The sequence below is a fragment of the Schistocerca serialis genome, chromosome 8, assembly GCF_023864345.2.
Source record: "Schistocerca serialis cubense isolate TAMUIC-IGC-003099 chromosome 8, iqSchSeri2.2, whole genome shotgun sequence".
In the NCBI taxonomy this organism is placed as follows: domain Eukaryota; kingdom Metazoa; phylum Arthropoda; class Insecta; order Orthoptera; family Acrididae; genus Schistocerca; species Schistocerca serialis.
This window is the reverse complement of record NC_064645.1, coordinates 378,357,546-378,372,996: the sequence shown is the minus strand read 5'-3', so window position 1 is coordinate 378,372,996 and position 15,451 is coordinate 378,357,546. Positions and strand designations below refer to the sequence as shown.

Below are 15,451 nucleotides of genomic sequence, written 5' to 3'. Positions count from 1 at the left end.
TTTGATTTTGTGTTTATAACCCTGTAGTCACCTGACCAGAAGTCTTGTTCCTCCTGCCACCGAACTTCACTAATTCCCACTATATCTAACTTCAACCTATCCATTTCCCTTTTTAAATTTTCTAACCTACCTGTCCGATTAAGGGATCTGACATTCCACGCTCCGATCCGTAGAATGCCAGTTTTCTTTCTCCTGATAACGACATCCTCTTGAGTAGTCCCCGCCCGGAGATCTAGTCTCATAACAATACATAAAATAACTACAATAATTTTGACATGCAAGGAGAATTAGTCCTAATGAGAGGAAGAAGTTTATATTTACTGGTGTTTCAACAATGACTATCAGGCAATTTTTAATTCACTGATTGTAATTTTATTTTCGTTAGCAGAAAGCAAACAAACTAAACAAAGAATTTAGTTAAACAGAGTCTGTAATTCTTATACTTTTAATGGAGAAAGAAAGTTTCTAGGTCAGGGGATAGCATTCAGCGAAATCCCTTAACATTTCGTTGCATACGAAGCGTTGCGTTAGGCAGCACGATATCGGCGGGTTACGATGATGAGAGCAGTATACAGATAGTTCCGCTGGTTAATCTTCTCCGGCGAAACGCAAATAAAGTTCTGGCACAGCTGTATCATTAACCCCGTGGTGATTAACAAACCACAAGACGCCAGTATACGAACGTTGTTGACATGTCCTCTCTTTCAAAGTACATGACGTACACATTGCTCGTTTTTACACTTTATGCACTGTTCGTGACGCTATCGTCCACAACTACACGGTTCGTCACATTCATATAGTCTTAGCCACAAATACACAGTTCATAGAATTGTTCATGTATGTGAAGCACACCGTAAACAATATCCACTCTGTTCTCGCATTTCAAACTTCGACAACGTCACTGAAAGCCATTTATATTGCACAGTTAATTAGTCTTTTCTTTCATGGCTTGACAGAATGTGATATACAACAGTTCCACCACCCTAAACCAATACCAGTAAAGTTCATTCGAATAAAGGCACAGTTCGTGTCGGCCACAACAAAGTAATGTTAGCGGCACTTTCACAGTCCGGTTTATTTGCTCTTAAAGTTCGCTGGCGATGGCATTACATACCGCAGTGGTAAAGAGAATTAACAATCTGATAGTTCGGTATCACTGTCCATACAATTACGTATGCTTTTCATGGAACACAGTACTATTCTTCCCGCGCACGCTTTACAGACACGCCATTCACCATCCCCTCTACTACGCAACAACCTTTCAACTCTCGATATCACTATCGCTGTCCCCTGTCTATAGATGTTATATCGTTATCGTAAATTACATAAACCTTTATAAATGTTATTGACTGCATTTTTCACAATTAATAATATTCCAAAAGAGAACTTCAGAAACTTTACACAGGTACAAAGCAAGAAACATATTTATCCATTGGCAAACGAAATAATCACAATTACATCTTTACATTTAAAAACCATAGTAAAATGTTACATAATCACAATTAGAAATGCCCATATGAACAAAAGAAAAAGAATAGAAATCTAAAGAAAATCATGAAAAAAAAATTTATATGCATAATTAGCAATGCCTTCACAATGTTTCATTCATTACGTGAGGTTTTAATATTGATGCACCCATTAAAGCTTGTCTAATATTTTGAAATGCATCGAATGACCCTTATTCAGTACCCATTTAGCTTTTTTACTTTAACAACGATAATGGTCTGTGATTGTTTGTAGGTTGACCTTGTATGTTGTGATGGTAAAATCTAGTTAGCACACAGGACTCACATTGAGGGGAGGACGACGGATCAAACCCGCATCCACCCATCCAAATTTAGGTTTTCTGTGATGTCTCTAAATAGCTCCAGGCAAAAACCCAGATGGTTCCTTTGAAAGGGCGTGGCCAATTTGTTCCCCATCCTTCACATAATCCAAGCTTTTGCTCCATGTCTAATGACCTTATGTTGATGGGATGTTAAGCCCATTGTTCCTTCCTTCTTGTGATGGCGATATCCAACCAGCACCAGGAGAGACCATAATTGTTCCACATTTTTCAGTTCCCACCAGTCTTCAATCATTGTGATTCTCTCTGGATCTGGTCTTATTCCATGTATTCTTACTAGATGCTCTAGAAACTTTAGTTCTTAAGTAAAGTTTTAGTTAATGACATGCAATGTTCTTCCCATTTCTGTGGACTAGCAAAATATCATATGCAGAAATAATTAAATCTTGTAATAAGTCTTTATCTGAGGATTCATTCAGTGCATGTGTGGTGTCACCGCCAGACACCATACTTGCTAGGTGGTAGCCTTTAAATCAGCCGCGGTCCGGTAGTATACGTTGGACCCGCGTGTCGCCACTATTAGTGATTGCAGACCGAGCACCGCCACACTGCAGGTCTAGAGAGACTTCTTAGCACTCTCCCAGTTGTACAGCCGACTTTGCTAGCAATGGTTCACTGACTAAATACGCTCTCATTTGCCGAGATGATAGTTTAGCATAGCCTTCAGCTACGTTATTTGCTACGACCTAGCATGGCGCCATGTTCAGTTACTATTGATATTGTGAATCATGTACCGTCAAGAGCGACGTTCACCATTAATGGATTAAAGTTAAGTATTCCACCAGCTATGTCCGTTTTTCTAAATTCTAATTTCCTTGTCCTGTTCCAGACCTCACGCCAGTCTGCATTGAGCTAAAACACGTGCATTTCGGCCTCCTCTAGTAATACGGTGTTGGCTCTCCTGCCAACCACAACAGCATGTATGAACAAAACAGATTCAGTCCAAAAGGTAATATCCTAAACTGATATGACTTTCTATCAAAAAAAAAAAATGCTGTATACTTTCATGAATTCTCATACAATTTTACCTGCCAGAACCCATTCATCAAATCCATTGAGGTAACATAACTCACATGATTAAACTTGCAGTTCATCAGTACAGATGGGTCTCTCTCTGTCTATGTGTTTGTTGAGTGTTCATACATCCAATACCAAGTACACCCCTCTTGTAGTTTTCCTTACTATTAATAAGAGAGTGTTATATACACTTAAACTTCTTTCTATTACCTTATTTTCCCCCATTTTATTTATCTCTTCATTTACTGCAGGTTGTAAACTTGGTGGAACAGGATACAGTTTACAGAAGAATGGTTCATTATCTTTTATTTTAAACTGACATATACTTGCCAATCACTCCAGGTTTATCGGAAATACATTACTATAGTTTAACATGGTTTTATATAAATCATGACTTTGTTCTTCAGTTAATGTTCATATACGTTAATTTAATTCCTCACAACCACTCTTGATTTGTCTTTGCTCAATGCCTGAGCATTAGCAACTAAATGCACTTTATGTAGTAATACAATTAATCTATTTGCTAAATGATTTGTCTTATTACATAACTAGAATCTCCACTGTTTCAGTACAGTACTTTAGCATAAAGTTAGTATGAACTTAAATTTATTTATGTGTATGGGTATACTTTTTACTTATTTAATTAACTTTCATTTACTTCCTGTTATTACAACAGTATAGGCTCCAGTCACTTTTAATATGAGACAAGTACTCTTATTTATATGTGTCTCCAAAAAATCCTTGGATACCAAAGAAATCTCACCTCCTGAGTCTATGTGAATATCTACATGCCCTCCCCACACATTTCCTACCATTATAGGCTTTGTTTGATATTTCTTGTCCTCCTCCTCCAATAACCATTGCCTTGTTGGAACAGCCTGTGTGAAAACGAGCAATTTCTCGGTATATAGGCCTATGATTTTATTGTTACATCCTGGATTCTGAAAATTCATCAGTTTAAATGACTTGGATCATGCTTCAGCTGTAAAAATATCATAACTCTGGACATAAATGAGAGAATAGCCTCAGGATCAAGACGTCTGTATGCTCTAAGCAGCCCATTCAAAAGTAAAGCTTTGTCAGTCACCACTAAGATAAAGATATTATAACATCATCATCTGCCCAGTACCGAGCAAGGTGGCGCAGTGGCTAGCACACTGGTCTCGTATTCGGGAGGACGACGGTTCAATCCCGCGTCTGGCCATCCTGATTTAGGTTTTCCGTGATTCCCCTAAATCGCTCCAGGCAAATGCCGGGATGGTTCCTTTAAAAGGGTACGGCCGACTTCTTCCCCGTCCTTCCCTAATCCGATGAGACCGATGACCTCGCTGTCTGGTCTCCTCCCCCAAACAACCCAACCCCCATCTGCCCAGTAGTGCTGTATGGTTCAGAAGCTGAGCGTGTACCTAGAAAGGAAGAGAAAAACTGAATGTTTTCGAAAGAAAAGTGGTGAGAAAAACCTTGGGACCTGTGTTGTCGAATGACATATGGAGAGCTCGAAAGAAAACTGAAATTTATAAGTTAGTGAAGTGACCCAATATCTCCAAGAAATTAAAAAGTTGGATACTGCAATGGGCTAGGGATGTGGCTAGAATGGAAAGCCAGAGAATTCCTAAGAAGTCATTTGAGGGCACTCTCCAAGCAACAAGACCATTAGGCCGACCTTGCACACGATGGAAAGACGACATAGAGAGGGATATCGCAGCTTTAGGAATCCCCGCAGGACAGAGAGAGACAGCGAGAGATAGAAGAAGATGGAAGAAAATTGTTGATGCAGTGTTTTATCTACAGGGCCTGTGATTACTGAATAGAAGAAGAACAATCCTGACTTCTGGCCCATGTACCCCATTTACCATTACTATAATGGGATAATTGCTTTTTTCTGTGCCATGGTTAGTAAAAGATGTTCCATGTTTTACTAGCATCAAAAGCATTCATGTTGCTGTGTATAAATACCTGTGAGCTATTATTGTGTTGACCATTTCTTGTTTTATTTGAGCTACTGTTGTGTCTTTTTTTTCTACATGATAGAAGTTACTTTCCTTTCTCTTTTGAAATTTTGATGGATGATGATGATGTCCTTCACTGTTCTCTGTCTTGCTGTTTTCTCCCCTTATGTAATCCCCTCTTTCTTTTTCTTAAGCATATCCAGGTCTTCAATAAAGATTAACAGATCATCAACAGTCTCTGTCTGCTATACAATATTTCTTTCCTCGCGTAGTAAGTTAATTTCCTAATGAGGAATTGCACCAAATGTTTTTCCTCCACCAGGTTATCTAAATATTTAGAGCTAGTTAAATGCCACTTGATGTATTTTTGTCCACCCTATGTATTTTTATAGTATTTAGGATCTAGTAAGTCTAGCATTAATTTCATCTGTGCACTGGAAATCATCCCAAGATATATATTCTTCTGAGTGAGCAGTTCCTCATTCTGCCATGTGAAGCACTAGATAACTAAGTGTAAAATCTACTTTCTTAGAATCTTCCCACCTCATTGGTAAAGATCAAGAGAACATACTTCAACAAGATGTACCTCACAATCTAGCTTAAATTTAGAAATCTGCTTTGACAAATTCATCCCATTTCCCCTTTGAAATACTTCTGTTAAATATTCCATATCCCTGAACTAGTGACAGTCATTTTATTTCATTGTTCTTGCTGTGTACTTCCCAAGGCTTGCCATAACTTCTGAAATTCATTATGGTGCTCAACAGTATTGTTCAAAGAATTAGTGATAGCTCAAGTAGAGTTGAGTTTTTCTTGTAGCGTTTATCCAACTAATGCCAGTAGACATTTCTCCAAATTAGTCTAACCATTTGAATCATTATTTACGTCAAACAATTCTCTACTACGTTGTAATGCCTTTCCTCAGAGTCACACACCTGAGATTTGATTATTCATACTTTTGAAATTACTACTTGAAGATTCTTTTATATGTTTCATCTTAATATTCACATCTTTAAACTGTTCTTCAGTTTTTTTAGAGATGTCTAAGTCACACTGCTTAAATATTTCTATATCATTAGCTAAGTTTCCTAAGGTTTCTTGTATTTTAGAAATTGTATATACTTTTGTAGATACTTATCTCCTTGTCTCTCTAGATCTGAAATGCGAGTGCTTAATTACTCCCCTTGGGTTTTAAGTTTAGTGATACTATTACGTATTTCATATAATTTATATAATTTCTCCACTTGTGCTGTACTACTAATTGCCATTTCTTACAATTTCTTTAACACCTAACTTGGTGATTGAGAACAGGATACAGAACAACATTACATCAGCATTTACCTCAATTACAGACTAATAATTATAGCTCTGGCAGTATTATGTTTATAGGTTGGTTAGTACCTTGAAGTACATTTGACAAGAGCAAGCCATTAATACTTATTTTGCCATAGGCAACAGGTCATGTTGAAGTGTGGACACTAACATGTGTAGTCCACTTGTTGGTGCAGTTATGACTGTGCATGAAACATCAGGTAGAATATTATGCAATGTATTTATGGAAATACTGTTAGACATAGGGGGAAAAAAAAAAACAACCAACACGTTGGAATATGTACATATTAAGGTACCACATATAAAAACGTTTACACTCATATCTTTACACCCTGTATATACTTAAAAACACTTCAGTAGTATGAATCTATTTGAACACCACTGACCTTAACCAATGAAATTTGTTTCAGTAACTTTTACACACTATTCTAACACAGAAAAATTGGACATGTGTGAGTAGGATTTGTGATCTGAGGGTTTCACATAAACTCATCTTAGGAATGAAGAATCTCGATGACTTTTGCCTCTCTCTGATATTGATATGGCAATTATCAGTCCATGGAGATTTTTGAGCTTGTATTAATTTTAAGATTTAAAATTAAATTTTTTGTGTAATTTTGCATTTACTATTATAATTCCTGAGAAAAAGGAGTCTTAACAGATGGTCAGAGAGATAGTCAGATAACACATGACAAAAAAAGAGCTGCTTGGCAAATTTTATCATCTTAGGTCAGTGGGGAGTATCCTACAGGTTTGAGAGTGTCAAGATATATGACATAAACGAGATAAATGACATAAATGACTGCATCTTATGATTGCCCTGCTTTAGAAGCTTCCATTCTTCATACTGCCAGGGGACAATAGACATTAGTATCTGACATAAAATTGGACTTGATACATCTACCCATTTCTGAGAAAGGGTTCTTAATAGATGGACAGACAGACAAATAAAAAATGAAAATTTTTTTCATCTGATATGATTAGAAATTAAAAATTTTACAACTTTTTCCTTTACTTGTGCTGTGAAACCTTGCTTGCTGCCAAATTTCTTGAATCTACATCCAGGCAAAATACCCAGTAGGTTTTAATGAGTGAGTTTACGAGTATAAAAATATGGCCACACCTTTTGATTACGCTAACTTACACTGAAGCACCAAAGAAACTGGTATAGGCATGCATATTCAAATACAGAGATACGTAAACAGGTAGAATACAGTACTGCACTCAGCAACTCTTATATAAGACAGCAAGTGTCTGGCGCAGTTGCTAGATCAGTTACTGCTGCTACAGCGGCAGGTTATCAAGATTTCCTATAGTTTGAATGTGGTGTTACAGTCGGCGCATGAGTGATGGAACACAGCATCTCCAAGGTAGCGATGAAGTGGGGATTTTCCCATATGACCATTTCAAAGTGTACAGTGAATATCAGGAATCCGGTAAAACATCATGTCTGTGACTTCGCTGCAGGCCGATAAAGATCCTGCAAGAACGGGACCAATGACAGCTGGAGAGAATTGTTCAACATGACAGAAGTGCAATCCTTCTGCCAATCTGCAGGTTTCAATGCTGGGCAATCATCAGTCAGCGTGCAAACCATTCAACGAAACATCATCAATATGGGTTTTCGGAATTGAAGGCCCATTCATGTACTCTTGATGACTGCACTACATGAAGCTTTACACCTTGTCTGGGCCTGTCAGTACTGGCATTGGACTGTTGGTGACTGGAAACATATTGCCTGGTCAGACGAGTCTTGTTTCAAATTGCATCAAGCAGATGGACATGTACAGGTATGGAGACAATCTCATGAATCCATGGACCCTGCATGTCAGCAGGGGGATGTTCAAGCTGCTGGAGGTGCTGTAATGGTGTGGGGTGTGTGCAGTTTGTAACACGCCCAGGAGTATAAATGGGTGGGGTACTTTAAACTGGTTGTTGTTTCGACCGTGCGCCCTATCCACACCATGTACCTGGTAATCCCGTGGCGATCGTATTGTTCTGCTCCACACTGCTGCTGGCTTGCCGGGAATTATCTATCGAAATATGCAAGCAAGTTGGGGAGCCACTCAACGTCAAAACACAACGTCTTACGTTTGGTATGAACAACTATATTCCGAGACGATAAAAAGAAAAACACAGGTTGCGCTGTTTACATTCTAAGTCGTAAATGTTTATCTCAATTAACAATCTTGATGATTATCTGTCCACAATATCATTCAGATCAACTTACCAGTTGCTTTCCTTAGGGGGTAGAACTTTACATATTTTGAGCACACTTCCAACACCACCATGAGCTGCGTGAAATTGCCACAGGACTTAGGCAGTGGACCAAGCAAATCAACGGCCACTGTCTTTGATTTCATCAGGAATTATGGGGTGCTTAGGTCCCTGATGGCTAACAGTACTTGTCTTAGTCTACTGGCACACATCACAGGTCCGTAATATCTTCCTAATCTCTTTGCTCATACCAAAGAAAATACACTCCTTCCTTAGTTTTTCCAGACATTTGGTTGCGCCAAAGTGTGCATTACTGAAATGCGTGTACCACACCAGCTTCTCAACAGCATGTTCCGGAATGCACAACTTCCTAACCTGTGACAATTCATCCAAACAAGAGTATAGAATGTTGTGATGAATTAAATATTTTCTCAATTTATCTTCTCCAGCACACCCGTATGTCACTTGCACACTCTTCAATGCAGGATCTTCATTTTGTTCACGTCAGATATTCTTAAGTAATTTGGTAACAAATTACTCGTATTGAACGCCCTTGATCAAATTAATGCTTAATTCCTGCCCCTGTGGTCCATTAACATTTATATCATCAACGCCAGGTGGCATCCTCGAAAGTGCATCAGGTATGGTGTTCTGGTTCCCAGGTCGGTAGACAACACTAAACTGATATTCTTGTAAGGCAAGTGCTCACCTGGTAAGACATCTATGGTATAATTTGCCATCAAGTAGAAAGGTCAGTGCCTTATGGTCTGTGACTACCTTGGTGGTTCTGCCAGCCAGGTAATAACTGAATTTAGTGAAACCCCCTACAGGACAGCAAGTGCCTCTCTCTCTGTGACTGTATATTGCCGTTCCCATTTAGTCAGAGCCCTGCTTGCAAATCCGATTGTTTTAATATTATCAGAGTCCATTTCATCCAGTTGGTATAAGTGCACTCCTAATCCATAGTCTGAGCTGTCACAAGCCAAGTTAAACTCCTTGCTCAAGTCTGGGTGCGAAAGCAGCTTAGGATTGCACAGCTGTTGCTTTATTTCCTCAAAAGCACCTTATCATTCATTTGTCCAATCCCATAACACCTTGTTCTTCAGCAGATTCAACAAATGTGGATTACTAAGTGACTGACCACTTATAAACTTCCTATACCATCCACATAAACCAAGGAAACCTCTTAATTGCTTCTTACAGCGTTTTGCAGGAAAATCCTTGACCGCTTGTAGTTTGTCCTCACACGATTTGATCCCCTGCGCATTAACGATGTGGCCAAGCAACTTAACCCCACTCCTTCCAAAATCCAATTTCTCCAAATTTGCTGTCACTCCTGCTTTCTCAAAAGCCCATGAGTACTCCTTCAAGTGTTTTAACATGCTCTTCCCAGTTTGCAGTTGCTGTCAGGATGTCATCAACATACACAGTGACCTTCTTACTCAACTGCTCGCCCAGTACCTTATCCAATGCTCTAACAAAGGCAGATGTGGAAATATTAAGGCCAAATGGTAGTGCACGATACTGGTAGCTTCTTCCTCCATACAGGAATGCAGTAAAGGGTCTTGAATCCTTATGTAGAGGGACCTGCCAGTACCCCGATCGAAGATCAGTACTACTGAATACAATTGCTCCATGAATCTTTTGGAGTAACTCTTCCAAATTCTCAGGTCTGTCTCTTTCTGGAATAATAATTTTATTCACTGGACGTGCATCCAATATGACTGACATCCCCATTCTTCTTTTCCATAACAAACATTGGGTTGTTATATTGGCTAGTTGACCTTTCTATTATTCCCATTGGCCACATTCTCTGGAGCTCTTCTTCCACTGCTTCACGTTTCAATTGAGGTATAACATAAGGCCGTACAAAAAATGGTTCATGCTCCTTCACTTGTAATTTGCACTCAGCTGTCTTGATTATATCAGATTCACGTGAAAAAGCCTGCTTGTACCTTTGCAGGACCCTCACCAATTCTTCTTTGATCTCTCGGTCTTGATGCTCTAATAACTGGAGTTTCCGTTTGACAACAGGTTCAATGTCTTCTGTGCTGGTCTTGCCTTCCCATCTCCACTGCTTCTTGTTCAGAGCTCCGGAATCTCCTTTCACAGCGCCTTGTGGTGTTAGTTGCAGATCGATATCATAGCATATCTTACTTGTTCCAACTACTTCTTGACATTAATCCTCTCTTTAAAGGCAATAACAACTTCCGTTCCTCCTTCCGGCACTTCCACACATCCTTTTCCAAAGTTTAATTGAGCCTTTTGTTCACTTAACCAGTCGACCCCTAAGATCATGGGCAATGCCAACCCGGGCATGACTAGTGCCAACACATCATAATCTTCATCGCCAAGCTTCATTGTGACTTAGGTCTGTTCCTTAATAACCCTGCTCTTTGCACCAACGGCACCTGTGATACATATTCCATGTACAGGAAAATTGGGTATTCTCCTTCCTTGTTCCAACCACTCCATATAGAGCTTCTGACATGCTGCACTGACCTGGCTACCAGAATCCACTAACACATCGATACGAGTACCAAAGATTTCTGCTTCAATGATAGGCTGTATAGCTTCCTCATGGCCTTCACCAGCTTCTTGCATTAGGTCTTCCACAATCTCTGTCACATTATCCAGCTTGCGAATAGACATAATAATGGGCCCTCCATCCTCTGTTCCTGATCGGGCCGTGCCAGAAACCTCCTCCAGTTTTCCGGTGTTCCTTTCATATGCTGCCTATCCGGGCTATGATCTGAGTTTCGCACCTGGTCATGTGATACATCATGCCCTGGGTTCCGATATCCACAGTCACCACTGTGTCCTCTGTGACCACCATGGCCACAGAAACTACCTCCATGTCTCCTACCATTATTATTCCAATATCGTCCATCATGTCTATTGTTATGGTTTAAATGGGTATCTGTATTGGATTTGTTGTACCCTGATACTCTACTATCACCTTCTCCTCCTCCTGTTCCTCATGAATCATACAACGTGTCTAATTGTCCTAAGGCTGACTTCATTGCCTCTAAGTCGTCTCTAGGAATTGCTAACAACTTATCCTGAACTCCTGTCGGTAGTTTACTTATGATTAGGGACACTATTGCTTCTGTCATCATCGGTTCATCTAAATACAAGTTTCTCTCATAATAATCTTGGAAAAACTTCTTTAAATTCTGGTCATGCCCTCTCTCAAACCTTCTACCTTGGTTAGACTGTTACGTACTTCATTTTGCTTCCGTCTCGACCAATATTGTTGCAAAAATTCCTTTTCAAATTCAGCAAAGGTTGTACGCTTATGTCCTATTCTCATACCCCAGGTACCAGCTTCACCTTCCAATCTTGCTGCAACAAAGCGTACCTTTCTTTGCTCGCCCCATAGTTCAGACAACACGCCCTTAAATTGATCTAAGAAATCTTTAGGATGCCATCTCCCATTTGGTTCGAAGTTCTTTAAATTCCCTATGCCAAGGAAGACCTTGTCATTTTGTATACCAATTAACCTACCTCCAGCAATGCTTCCATCAAGTAATAGTGATTTCACTTCACTCTTCACCTGCTGACCGACCTGTTCCTTAGTCTTGCCTACCTCACTGTACACGTCTTCTACCCCCTGCGCATAAGCATCCTGGTTTAACGCAACAGCTGATATCCTGTGTTTACAGTGTTTCACTTCCTCATCCAGTTGTTTGAAATGCTCGTCATAAACCTGAACCATTTTTGTAAGTTCTTCCTTCGCTTCTTTGACATCCAATTCTACCTTTTCAAAACATTTAGTATTGCCTACAATGTTCTCCTCAAACCGAACGGTAAGTTCATCTATCCTCTGATGACTTGACTCAGCCAGTTTCCCTAGAGCCTCATTAGTCTCGTCAATCTTTTTACTGAGTCGTTCGTTTATATGCTCTACCGATCGTGTAATATCTTCCATTAATTGTTTGTTTTCATGCCTCTGGTGCCTAATTTCTTCCTTTATTTGTTTGTTATCATTCAATAACAGTTTCTGGTTGTCTACTGATTGCATAATTTCTTCCCTTACTTGTTTGTTTTCTCCCTTTAATTGTTTCTGGTTGTCCTGCAATAAAGTTTTGAGCATGTCAACAATGGACAGGCCTAAGTTTACACTCATTCCGTTTAAGCGTCTCCATGATTGGTGACGACATTGCATTAGGACTTCCCGTCTCTGTTGATAGACTACTGTCCCCCATACCGGAATTCGATGCTTCACTACTCCTTGCTTCTGTTTTCGTCTCCATTTGATTACTTTTGCCTAAAGAGTCTACTTTCACCTATCTGCCTACTGCAGTTGCACCAACCTCATTATATGCCATATTTAACTACAGATAAGTCACTCAAGCGAGCAATAAACAAATCACAACACTCTTAGCACAGAATAGATGGCAATAGCCACAAACAAACTACAACACTGTATGCATTCAATGCTGCAATTCGTGCTCACAAGCACACATAACATGCAAGATCACGTAAAAGAAAAGAAAAAAAGTCAATATAAGCTAACGTATAGTTCTGCAATTGTATTAACTGTTGCTAAAAAATTAGACTACTAAGTAAGCAGGGGCTGACAGTGACATTTAAGTTTACTGTACGATCGGCAAGGTAAATATTGTATTGTGACATTAATTTAATGATACAAAAGAATTTCAACTGTTACTGTTTGTAATTACGTAATTATAGAATGCAATCTGCACTGCCAGTTAATTACTCTCATTGCTTCAGTTGCGTGAGATAACGTGGTGATGCGTGACTAACTTTGTGTTGTCTTATGGCTCCGTAGTCGCGGCTGTTGCGTAGCGCCAACTCAGTTGATGCCATCCGGCTGTCAGCACTGCACCATCTCTGCAAAGCGTCGCTCCTAGTAATAATGGCTACCATATTAGTGCTCACTTTCGCACATAGGTGCCGCTAGCATTGCCAAAAGCGCACCACCGTGGAGTATGTTTATTTCGTAGCACTAGTTCTTTGCACTGTCACGGATCAGACGAGTATATACACTGTGTCACAAGTTCTTTGACGTACACATCCCACAGCTAGCGTGACGGCACTCACGAATCCAAATTAACAGATATACAGAAACAGTTCTCCCTCCTAATAAATTATACGGCACTTCTTATCCGAAAATTGCAAGTCCTGAATACACGTCACCATGTAACACGCCCAGGAGTACAAATGGGTGGGGTACGGTACTTTAAACTGGTTGTCGTTTCAACCGTGCGCCATATCCACACCACGTACCTGGTAATCCCACGGTGGTCATATTGTTCTGCTCCACACTGCTACTGGCTTGCCTGTAATTATCTAGTGAAATATGCAAGCAAGCTAGGGGAGCCACTCAACGTCAAAGCACAACACTGTCTTACGTTTGGTATGAACAACTATATTCCGAGATGATAAAAGAAAAACGCAGGTTGTACTGGTTACATTCTAAGTCGTAAATGTTTATCTCAATTAACAATCTTGATGATTATCTGTCCACAATATCATTCAGACGAGCGTACGTGTAACCGACACGACGCGGGTGATTCTTGATGATGCGGAAGCCGAATGATCGAACAAAAGTTCTTACGCTCGTCACACATACAGATATCTGGTAATAGACCTCCTTGACACTAGTAATGATATAACACTGTTTGTAAAGTTAATTTTTCAGTTATCAGTTCTCACTTGTGTACGAGCATGCGTGTAACAGTCGCAGCGCAGGTGATTCTTGATAATGCGGAAACGCGGTGATCGAACGCACGTCCTCACACTCGCTAGAAAACACTGGCACTTGACTGTACTCTTTTATGGTAACTAATCTATACTGATTCACATCAGTTCATACTGGGAGACCGAACACAGCGCGTATGATTGATACAGTATGGTACGACACGCAACGAGAGGATACACAAATCCGTTATCAGAAGCACCGCTCATTTTTAAATTACTTCTTGACGCACTTTCCTCTGAATCATTTACTTATTTTATCACTTTACTGTAGGACTTGTAGCAACACTTCAACTTCCATATTAACAATGCCTCTCACATGCAGAGCTACACTCTACACAACATAACATTTCCGTGTCCCATGCTCGACTATCTAGATGTGGCTGCCCGCAAAGATACTCCACAATTAAACCAGTGATTTGACAGTACACTTACAAGTTGGAGTGAGTATGGGACCCCTGATACATCTAGATATGACTCTGACAGGTGACATGTACATAACCATGCTGTCTGATCGCCTGCATCCATTCATCTCCATTGTGCATTCTGACAGATTTGGGCAATTCCAGCAGGACAATGTGACACCCCGTATGTCCAGAATTGCCACAGAGTGGATCCAGGAGCACTCTTCTTAGTTTAAACATCTCTGCTCGCCTCCAAACTCCCCAGACATGAACATTATTGAGCATATCTTGGATGCCTTGCAGCATGCTGTTCATAAGAGATCTCCACCTTCTCGTTCTCTTACAGATTTTTGGAGAGCCCTGCAGGATTCATGGTGTCAGTTCCCCCCCAGCACTACTTCTGACATTAGTCGAGTCCATGCCATGTCATGTTGTGGCAGTTCTGAGTGCTCGTGAGCGCCATACACGATATTAGGCAGGTGTACCAGTTTCTTTGGCTCTTCAGTATATAAGCTAATGTTTATTACACTGCCAAGGGCCCATAGAGGTTAGTATGTGACATAAATTCCAACTAGCTACATCAGTCTGTTCTTGAGGAAAAGGGGTCTTAACAGATTTATGGTCTAACAGAGAATCTGATAACAAATGAATTTTTTTTTCCTGTAATTTAATTACAAATTAATAGTCATCAGAATTTTTCCGCTGCTTGTAGAGTGAGACCATGCTTCTGTTGAAAATTTCATGATTTTAGGTCAGCATGAAGTACCTGGTAGATTTCGATGAGCGCGTTTGTGAACAGCAAAATATGTGACTGAATGGCCATTATTTTGATTGCATTGACTTAGATGCTTCTCTTTTTTATGTCACCAAGCGACCATAGACATTAGTATGTGATATAAATTTCAACTTGATATATTTACGTGTTCCTGATAAAAATGGTTTTGAACAATCAGTCAGCCAGC

At 39.9% G+C, this 15,451-nt stretch overlaps 1 protein-coding gene across 5 annotated transcripts in view; it reads left to right on the top strand.

Moving 5' to 3' along the window:
- LOC126416405 (minichromosome maintenance domain-containing protein 2-like) overlaps positions 1 to 15,451 on the top strand; it is a 70,921-nt gene that overhangs the window by 25,884 nt on the left and 29,586 nt on the right. For 4 of the 5 annotated variants that reach the window (XM_050084116.1, XM_050084113.1, XM_050084117.1 and 1 more), the window contains exon 2: positions 2,676 to 2,795. The exons of the other annotated variant lie outside the window; for it this stretch is intronic. In XM_050084116.1, the coding sequence (XP_049940073.1) occupies positions 2,769 to 2,795 (27 nt within the window). In that variant the 5' untranslated portion in view covers positions 2,676 to 2,768. The remainder of the gene's footprint in view (positions 1 to 2,675; positions 2,796 to 15,451) is intronic. 5 annotated transcript variants of the gene reach the window in all.